Here is a 10,643-nt window from a genome sequence, read left to right as displayed (position 1 = left end):
CAGTCTCTATTTCCATGGTGAGGATCAGAAGTGTGCGCATCTGGACGTACTCAATCATTCGCATCCAAAGCTGTTTTCCGAGAATTCAGTCAACTGAGGAAAAATCCAAATTTCATAGGATGACTCACTTCCTCGCCATGCCTTCAAATCTAAATGTTTCGATTGTAACCATAGCCAGTCAAGGAAATTGCATCGGGAGCTTCTAGGATTCTTGTCATTCGATCCTATCAAAAGATGACGTGGTCTGAAAGCGTAAACACTGAGCGCTGGCAAATCCACTTTTTATCTAGTCAGCGACTTTGGCACCGAATGCCAATGCCAAAGTGCTCTTTGCACTCACGCTGGCCTGACTAAACAAGGTTTTCATTTAAATATAAGGTCGCGGTAACTCTCTGCATGCCCCTGGACAAAGCAAGAACCACTGCAATAGTGGTTTGAGAGACAGAGAAACAAAAAGGGAAACTGGTCTATGCCTGGTTCCGGCACAGATGATTGTCTTCTTGTACCGCAAACAATACGTGGAACATCATTTTTACTTGATTAGAGAGCAAAAAATCGCACAACGCGTAAAATTCATGGTAACCGAGTGGTCTATTGTACCCAATAGGGGCACGACACGGTTTCCCTGAGGGCGTGGGTTCGAACTCCACCTTCGGAGGCAAAACCTAAATCTAGGTCATTTTGGTCAAACAGGCGAGTTATCGCGTCTAGTCTACCTATGTACCTACATACTACTTAGAAACGACCGATAATTCTCAACATCTTTGATAGAGGGTGTTGTAGGATTTCTGGAAGAACGTTAGAAGTACGCAAACATAACGACGCCGAACACATAATCAAGGCATCAACATATTTATTTTTGAACAAATATTATGGCTACATTATTAGTTAGTACAATGGGCCATGCATTCAGTCGAAGTCAGATGAAAATGTATGAAGGGGGATCATCATTTAGGATGCGTGATAGAGTTGTTTCAATGGTTCCAAAGTTTATGTTAATCAGAATAAACACGACGATTGATTTAGCGTTGAGCTCTTTTCCATAATTCCGTAATGCCCGCAACTCCAAACTGATTTCTTGGCCACGTGACTTAAAATTGTGAGTAGTGGTTGGGGTTTTGAGTTCAGCTAAATAGGGGCCATTTTGAAGCTGAAATCGGCGAAAATTGAGCAACAGAAATTCCTACTCCTAATCTCGTTTTATTAGTTTTGAATTTTTGCTGAAGTGGCTATATTTTTCGACATGTTTTTATTCCGAGCTAAATCTACAAAATTAATGCAACATCATCAAATTCATTCGCAGTTGTTTCCAAGGTCTACAAAAATATTCTTGTTGAATCACAGCCGTGGTGGTTTTTCTTTTCCCTTAGCTACAGGGCATATGTTCCCCAATGCTATTGCATAAAGATTCTCATATTTCTTCTATTAGTTAGTGCTTGTCAAGCAAATGTCCTCCATCCTGCCACTCCTTCAAATTCACGTCGCATTCAATTCTGCAGTATATCCACTGCAGCCCTCGATCAGGCCAGCAACCAGTCAGCATCACGGATAGAGTCCCTTCGACTCCTTCGTCAAGGCAAAGATTCTCTCAAGCAAAGCAAGCAGGACTCCTAAGCTCTACCTCCTACCGTTCCTACCCCCGAATCTGTCCAGTCAGTCCAGACTGGCATGGCCTTCGTTCTCCGCTCCAGTCCGGCGGATCTCAGTTCTTTCTTTCTGTTTTTGCTCCTCAGCTTTTGCCAGGAAAAGGGCTTGCTTGACAAGTTGGGCCCGTTCGTTTGTTCGTTCCAACCCGTCCTCCCGTCTCGCGTCCTCACTTGCTGACGATCGATCTGGGGGGTACATCCGCCTTGGCCGTTGGGCCCGTTCGTTTGTTCGTTCCAACCCGTCCTCCCGTCTCGCGTCCTCACTTGCTGACGATCGATCTGGGGGACTTGACTCTGTCAGTGAAGATCATCATCATCATGTTGCTGGACTGCGTCACAAAGAGAAAACGGATTGAAAGATTTCTCGGGCCAGTTTTGGTTCGTTGGTGACTTTCCAGGACGGTTTTAGTGCCGTGACCAATTAGGTGTCAAAGCCTCTTCCTCTTCATTTGGACGAGACGCGAACTGGTAAAAAGTTCGGTTCTTTTTGGCACTGATAAGGCTTTCATTTTTTGTCCGTTGGCCACAATCTCAACGTTATTGACTTGATTGCCCTGTGACTGTTTGCTCTCCACGGAATTGCTGGAAAAATTGCACACGTATCAACAACACAAAATGCTCTCGCATTACATCAAAATCGTGATCAAATCGTGACCAACCCCTATCTTGCGCGGAAATGGCTTCTTTCTCTCTCTGGATTGTCTGTCTTTGTTGGTTCATAGCCGTTTTTGCGGCCGAGCAGGAGACTACCCTCAATTTGAACGGGCCCAATGTGTGCACGGAGCAAGAAGTGTCGCAGAAAAAAGTTAACATCTCCACCCTGACCACGGCCTCATTCTTGGAGTATGAGCTTTGCTTCAATATCCCGCCCAAGTGCCCCAAATGGGTCACCAAGCACATGCCAAAATGGCGGGAGGAGACCATTGAGCGGGTCATCAATGTGGTCAAGTGCTGCCAAGGGTACCAGGTGACCGGAAGCACGTGTTCCCCCGTGTGCACGCAATCGTGCCTCAATGGGAAATGCGTGGAACCTGAAACGTGTGCCTGTTTGCCGGGGTTCAGTGGGAAAGCTTGCAATCTGGTCGGTTGTCCCAATGGCAATTGGGGACCAGATTGTTCCCAGCCATGTAATTGTGAAAATGACGGTCATTGTGAGCCCACTAGCGGCCTTTGCCAATGCTTGCCCGGCTATGAAGGTCTCCATTGTCAGAAAAAATGCTCGGGATTAAAGTACGGCCAAGGATGTGCGAAGAAATGCAAGTGCGGGCCAGGCAGCTCCTGCCATCACGTCACGGGCGAGTGTATCAATTGTCCTCAAGGAACATACGGACAGGATTGCGCCCAGAATTGCGAGTGTGCCAAGAATGGCACCGCTCTGTGTTTCCACGAGAATGGAAACTGTTTTTGCCAGACCAATTTCTACGGACGTTTGTGCGAGATGCATTGCCCGTTTGGCTATCTCAACGGCAAGTGTCTCCAAGAGATGCAAGATGGCGAGTGCAATTGCGCCTCGGATCTCTATCGGTGCGACTCCGAGCTCGGATGTGTTTGCAAGGACGGTCTGGATTGCGAGGGCGGGACCCAAATCATCAATTTTGCCTCGTTGTCAAACCAGGACCCGAATTCCTCCAATAGCTCCTTGGGGCTAATTGTGGCCTTGGTCATTATTTTAGCCATTATCATGGCGATCTTAGTGGCCATCTACTATCGCCGACGGATGAGACGTCTCAAAGACGACTTGCAGAACCGCTCCGTGAAATACATCGAGAACAGCATGCATTCACCCTTAAGGGACATGGCTCAGAAACATGACTTGGTCGTCACCAATGCCGATCCTTACCTGAGCGACAACGATGGAATCAAAAACCTGCCCAATAACGCCACGGCCATCCATATGCCGAGTGGTTCCGGGAGCCAAGCCGGACGACCCGAGAAGAATACCAATATTGATAACTTTAAACTCGGTAAAGATGAACTCTTAGCGGAAGCACAAGGGACACCCAGAGCAGCTCGTTCTTGGGCGGATGGAGCTTGCCGAATCGATCCAGATGAAGTGTCAGATAATGGAGAGGAACCTGAAGACATTCCATTTCACCATGAACCCGCCGATATCAATGTGTACCAAGAGTTCTCCCCGACGAAGGAGCGAAACAATGCCAAATTGGCTGACTTAAACCGAAAACTGAACAAACCCAACGTGAATGTCATCTTAAATAATGTCAGAGACACGGACTCAACCACGAATAGTCACTCCAATCAAAGGAATGACGAAGATCCTAAGTTAACGGTTCGACTAAAACATAACAATCTTTGACGAAGTAATACGACTTTAACGACTAGCATGAGTGATATCGACAATTTTGAAACCAACAAAAAATGTATCCTTATTTCTTTTTTTTTCTTCCAACGCATTTATAATCATTGTAGCTGGCAATAAAACAAAGGTGATTTACCTTACACGTACTCAAATGACACCCGGTGATTGATTTCGCTTCTACAGCTTGGATTTCCAAACGAAGAGACGGCTCATTTAAAGATCATGCATGAGTGTCATCGAGAACCGCTGAAAATCCCCAATTGAAAGATTTTTGAAAGATTACAATATAACTGCTGGTCCTGAAGTTTTAGGCCTGGACAAAACAATATATGAATGATCTGACAATACTGTGTTTGCTCCCTAGGCATAGGGGCACTTATTTCCAACTCAGACAATCCAAACGAGTATAGAGAGGAAACGACACGGATTTCCCCTCACCGCCAACTTAGGCCATTGCGTTGAATCAAGACATTAACTCCAGTATGAAAAAAACAAGATTGTCCGTACTGCATTGTAGATTAAAGTGTTTTTAATTAAATAATGATCTCCTTGATATATATTTCCGCCCATATACTAAATATTTCTGAATTAATCTTGAAAGTCAGAAGAATAAATGAACATCAAATTAATAAAAAAAACAATCAAATCGTTTTTTGATTGAAATTGGTGAAATATTGCGCAAAATTGGCTCGAAAACACACATAGATAGAAAATCATCAAGAGTCATTTTATTAATTGATGGGTAATGTACACTGACAAAATATAAAAAAAAATGTATGGAATAAGCAATAAAAGTGCATGTACATAAATGTTAACATATTAGAATATCTTGGATGGACAATTGATAATTTTGTCTAAACCCACACATTTGACAAAAAACATCAGGCTGCATTGGTGAGAAATGAATGAGTTATCTTTTTGTAGAGTTTAAATTTCTACTTATTAGGAAGTTTGCATAAAAGGCAGGCATTAATTAAGGGGCACAGAGAAATATCAAAGTACAGTAGACTAGATCTCAATTTGTACTTTGGACTCCAATATATTGTTTTTCTTGCAAAAGCATCCAAAATACCAAAATAGTCAAATAAAACAGGTGCCATATCTCTTAAAATTATTATTTCATAATTATGAAGCATCCAAATGAGTTTAGAACAATATGTAGCTCAGAGCTACAGTATGTCTACTTTTGGATTGAGGGCAATTCCTAGAGTGAGAACCATAGTTTCATAACAAATGCGTCAAATTACTTGAAATTTGGTCAAGATGTGTCTGAAAGAATTTTCTGCAAATAATATTTTTTGGCAAAAGAGAATTTATTGATTGTGTTTTGAGCAAATTCTTGTTTTATCAAGAAAAGCTAATTAGCACTTTTCAGTTGTTGTACTTTAAGACATGTTTAAAGTCATTTTAAGTTTATCTGAATGCCTGGTTTTAAGCACATACCATCAATGGTTACGAAAATGATATTAGTCACATATTTTGTTCAATAATTATGCCAATAACTGACATTCAAAAATTTCAGCAGCAAAAGTTTAGGCCTTACTTGGAGGGAAAGGTTTGGTGATCACAAAAAGGTGGCGTTTCTTTGCTTTAGTGTCCTTGTCTTAACATGAACGCAATATCTGGGGTAATGGGAATGAAATCCTCAAAAAATAACAAATCTGATTTAGCCTTATATTCATAAAATGTCAGATTCACCAACGAATTGGAATTGTTGATCTGGCTAGCGCTTGAATATGGGGTCGAACTGGAATTTTGATCAAACATTTGTCCAAGTCTGACTTCAAATATTGTTTATTGTCTCCGTTAACCTGAGCACTACCCAAAGGTACATTATGAGAATCCATTAGGAAAGATTTAAACAACAACGGGCATGAAGAAAGAAGTGTTTAAGAATGCCATTAGTTAGTAGTAGTAAGATGCGGATATAACATCACAAGTGGCATCTTGCAGAGACATCCTTGTCAATTCATATAAAAAATATCAAGGGTGGCAACTGTTGCAGGTTGCTTTTTGGGTGATCCCGTTATGTTATTGCATTAGCGACAAATTATTTCCGTCGAGTATTTGAGGGAAGCAAATTTAACAAAAATGGAGTCCAAGAAATCAGAAAGGAGGGTTTCATTACTTTGACGAACCTAGACTCTTGAGGGCTTAAAGGTGCTCGTATGTTTTTACCATCACTACAATTGAACCTAAAACCTGGGTTTGGACAAAGCTCATGAAAACTTATGAAAACATCATGGGCTTGATCCAGATAAAAGCCAAAACCACGTGTGGACAAAAGCACCCATAGCAGCATCACCAGACTCCAGAAGAAAATCCATGATATCCGTACCAATAAATACTGTAAAGTGTCCTTATGTCAAACAGTGCCGGAAAGAAATTTTAATTTCTTGTTAATAAAGAGAAAAAACCTCAATGGATAACCTATAAAAAGCAGTTGTCCTTTTTACAAGGGGAAAAAACGTTAGACGTGGTGCAATGGTTAGCCTCCCATCATGAGAGGCGTTGCTGGTTCTATTCTCCTCCCCAACATTTCTTAAGGAAACTTTTAGAGGTTAACAACACCCACAAACGAAGAAGCAAAACTGATACAGAAACGACAATGCTTATCGGAAATACGTACAAGGACAATGAGTTGTCTGGTTCTGCTGGCCGGGCGAGGCTCAGGCCTCCAGCCCTAGCACCGAAATACAAATATTCTCAACTTTTTTGCATTTTTCCCAACTGCGATAAAAATATTTAGGCCAAAAGGGTCTCATAATCATAAAAAAAAGATATACAGACGCAGTGGTTAAAATGACTTTTTAAGTTTTGATGGAAATACCCAAATACAGCTAGCTTTCTTGGCTTTTGCTGACGTGCTAAACTATAAGGAACAACTTTGATTTTGATACTTGGATTTATTGCTCCTATTAAATAAGGTCGAGCAGGTCCATAGGCATATTTTCAGGAACGTTGAAGTTATGAGAGAACTCTCGCTTTGGAAGAGGCTAGAAAGGTTGGGATTGTACAGTATCTAGAGAGGGCATGAAAGGTATCTGATCCTGTACGTTTTCAAGAGCATTTCTGAGCTTTGTCCCCACCCTGGTTTTAGGGTCAATTTTAGTGACCATCGAGCCTTAATGTGCATTTTGAGAGCACCTTCAAGCCCTCAAGAATCCAGGCTAGTTAAAACAATGAAGTCCACACCTCTTCTTTCTCGGGCTCCTTCATTATTTAATGTGCTTACTTCTAATTTTCTTAGGGACTATGAAGGGTGTTGAATTGATCGAGTAAAATCTTTTAAGTCTGACTTGGACAACTTTTGTAAAAAGTTACCAGACCCGCCAACCCTATATCGTTGGAGAATCAAACAATCTATGAATAAAAAGTTAAGTGAAATAAATTAGGCTTTTCTTCTTGAACTGCTGAGAGTTTCATCTCCAGTAACGGTAAGGAAGCCCCCCAAAACATGATTAGTAGACAAATTTCCTTGAAAGGCGACAAGCAAACAAAAAAAAGACTCAGATGCAATTCTCATATTAAAATTTTGTATCAAACTGTTTGGTTTTGAACACTTTAAATTTTCTACGGGATTTGATTTTTCTCAGCTTACCACTACTTTATATCAAAAGTGTTGTCAATGTTTTTTGTGAGTCTGACTAATGCATTTTCCACAGCTAAATCTAGTTTTCTGACATCTTATTGTTCTGATTAACTTTGCAAATTTGAAGCGATACTTTAAAAAAGGAAATTCATAAGTAATGCTCCAAAAAATACCTTAAAAAGTGCTCTCAATGGAAATGGCGGTTCATGTAGAAAAGTAAATATTAGGTGTTGTATATTTTTTCTCACTTTGTGATTTCCTTTTCATATTTCTTCATGATATATTCCTCCGTCAGTGTTCGATTCTTTCGTCTTAAACAATTGCAACATGGACGGGAACTAGAATATAACCAAAACTCGAGGCAATGTTTTGCATTCTTTTTCAAATGAGGTTAGTCCCACATCACCACAACTCCGTTTATCAAATGAACGAGCCTTTTCCGATATATTTGAACCTCAATATGGCTAACTTTTTCATTTTCTGTCCTGAGCTTGGAATTGACATAACCTTTGATACAACCGGTCAATGAACTTAATCAATGTACAAGCTAACAATTGCCGTTTAGTCATTCTATCACTTTTACAGCAATTATACTCATGTAACATACATAACGTAAATATAAATGATATTAATGTTACGAATTCAAGATTTTGTAATGATTCAAGTTTACTTTTGCACAATCAACTCAGAAAACATGTTAGGGCTCTCTAGCATGGAGAAGAGTACGAGCATGAAAAGCGACCCCTGACGGGCGCAGCCTCCAAGATCCAAGAAACCAAATCTTATAACATAGGAAAATAATCGGAACCAGTTTTAGGTGACAATGCGTGCTCTAATCCTGCCGACGATTTTTTTCAAAAGGAGAGGCAATGTCATGTAGATTCTTGCTCCAGTGTGTTTTTTTTCTTACTTTTTCGTTTGAATTTGGAACAATTGTTTGAAGTTGGATGATTTACTTGGACTTTCCGTTGCGAAATTCCGAAAAAATATATCGGCAGGATTTAGAGCACGCATTGTCACCTAAAACTGGTTCCGACTATTTCCATTCTTATAAAATTTGGCTTCTTGGATCTTGGAGGCTGTGCCCGTCATGGGTCGTTTTACATGCTTGTACTCTTCTACTAGAGAGCCCCAGTTTTTTCCCTTTTCTATTGTTTACGAAAGTTGATATATTGGTCGGTAATAAATATAGTACTCTCAGAACCTCTTGAACTTCACAAATGAGGAATTGGTGAGAACTCGTTGAAATTGGATAGAGATCAAGCAAACTAATGATATCATTGTATTGTTGATACAAAACGGTACTATAAATTGATCAGTCTTAGATGTCTTAGATATCCCTCGAACACCATTACAGTATGCTTGCAGGGACTCCAAATTTGGAAATCAAATCTTTGGTTTCCCGAAGAAGAAAAACCAAACTAGTTCCATTTTAAACTGGGGTAAAAGTTAAGCCTTTCGCGCAGATATATATTCTTTCATATTCAATATCGTTCTTACAAGTATTTTTTGCCTCTGATTGTTTGTCAGATGATTATCTTGAAAATATCAGAAACGATTGATGGGATCATTGTCTTTGCATATTCAGAAGGTCAAACAATAAATTTCAGCATTTTTTAGATCAGCATCGATTAAACGAGCAGCCATTGGGAAGGAATTCAACGGCTGTACATGGTTTGATTGTGCAATGGCACAATAAGATTAAATGAAATTAACATCCAGATTTCGTAAGTGAACCGTCATTAATCTCAAAGCCTTAAACCATGGATGGAGTTATCTTGGAAAAAAATATTTTGACTTACCAATGCATCTCTGCCCAAGACGATGTTCCCAGCGGCTTTTAAGGCTGAAAATCGATGGAAAGTCTTGATAATGAGTTGTAAATTCTCAACAAATTTAGAGCGAGAAAGCAAAGACCTTTCATCTCTGCTGTGCATCATCATGCATCACGTTTGAGTTTCTGGATCTCGAGAGTGAGAGCCTTTCCTTATCGTTTGATTTGCCTCTAATGATTGTTAAAGAAGCATCAAGTCATTTCAAAACTGCAAGTAGTATCGATTTCGAAAAGCGTGGTTTCCTTCGAATAAGCGAGGAAAATCGAATTGTCCCGATCAATCTCCACTGCCAGGGTCTTCAAGCTTTTGTGCATCTCTGTAGCTGGCAATTTGTACGCTGATATCGCTATTCAAATCCCATGGATTCCTTTTGTTGCCCATGGATGTCAAAGAACACAAGCGAGGCCCTTTTCCCCGGGACAAAAGATTGAATTCTTTTTAAATGCCGTGAAACTGGCACCGTCAAAGCATTCAAATTGAGCGTCCTTTGTCAGGGAACGGCTACTATAAAGCAGGCCAGGCTTTGCTTTGCATTTCGCATCGGAAGTCAATAAGGGTCCAAGAAATCGGGTGCAAACCTTTGGAATCCAAAATTGAATTTGGGTTAGGACTTGCAAGATCTAGATAATTTGAATCCAGCCTCAAGCCCTCAAAAGCATTCGACAAATCACAGACTTCTTCAAACGAGGACCTGGTCGATGTGGTCTTTTCTCGTCTTGCTAAATCTCAGAGTATTCCCTTCCAAATAGTCCAAAACACAATAGAATATGAATGGTACCCATGTAATTTTACTAGCAACTAACTTTTCACTTCTTTTAATGTTACTGACCAACATTTTTATTTATTTTTGTTCATACGTGCAGTAGTTGAAATGGCAATTCCAATTGTGTAACCACATTTTCCATGCACTTGTGGGTACCAACCATTGAGCTTGGAGTAAAAATATCTGACATAGGGTGACGATGCCTTGAGGGCCAATTATATTGAACGTTTGGTCAACCATTCTGGATCTCACCAGATTTTCAGTTGTCCCTGATCTGGCCGAATGATGCATCCATTTAATTGATCAGTGCAGTTTTGTGCACGAAGCAAGGATTGTTCTCCGTATACAAATTGTGTGATTGATTGATCATAATTGCTCCTCCTATTGTCATAGATTAATGGTAGGTAGCTCTGACGAGTTCACCACCTCCCCTTTCCTTACTCTCTTCGTTCATAGCTAGAACAAGGCCAGTGAGATGATTTGAAACTGG

At 40.4% G+C, this 10,643-nt stretch overlaps 1 protein-coding gene across 1 annotated transcript; it reads left to right on the top strand.

Annotated features, from left to right (window-relative positions):
* Window positions 1–1,893: 1,893 nt before the first annotated feature.
* Window positions 1,894–4,118, top strand: LOC131879299 (multiple epidermal growth factor-like domains protein 10). The gene has a single exon (XM_059225576.1). It carries the CDS (start codon window positions 2,323–2,325, stop codon window positions 3,958–3,960), a length of 1,638 nt encoding a protein of 545 aa, XP_059081559.1. The 5' UTR covers window positions 1,894–2,322; the 3' UTR covers window positions 3,961–4,118.
* Window positions 4,119–10,643: the final 6,525 nt, after the last annotated feature.

The sequence above is a fragment of the Tigriopus californicus genome, chromosome 4, assembly GCF_007210705.1.
Source record: "Tigriopus californicus strain San Diego chromosome 4, Tcal_SD_v2.1, whole genome shotgun sequence".
NCBI lineage: Eukaryota > Metazoa > Arthropoda > Copepoda > Harpacticoida > Harpacticidae > Tigriopus > Tigriopus californicus.
Note: the sequence above shows the minus strand (reverse complement) of the source record. Positions and strands in the feature narration are given on the sequence as shown.

Coding starts and splice junctions, on each gene's coding strand:
- LOC131879299 (XM_059225576.1), top strand. CDS start 2,323: ATGGCTTCTTTCTCTCTCTGGATTGTCTGTCTTTGTTGGTTCATAGCC.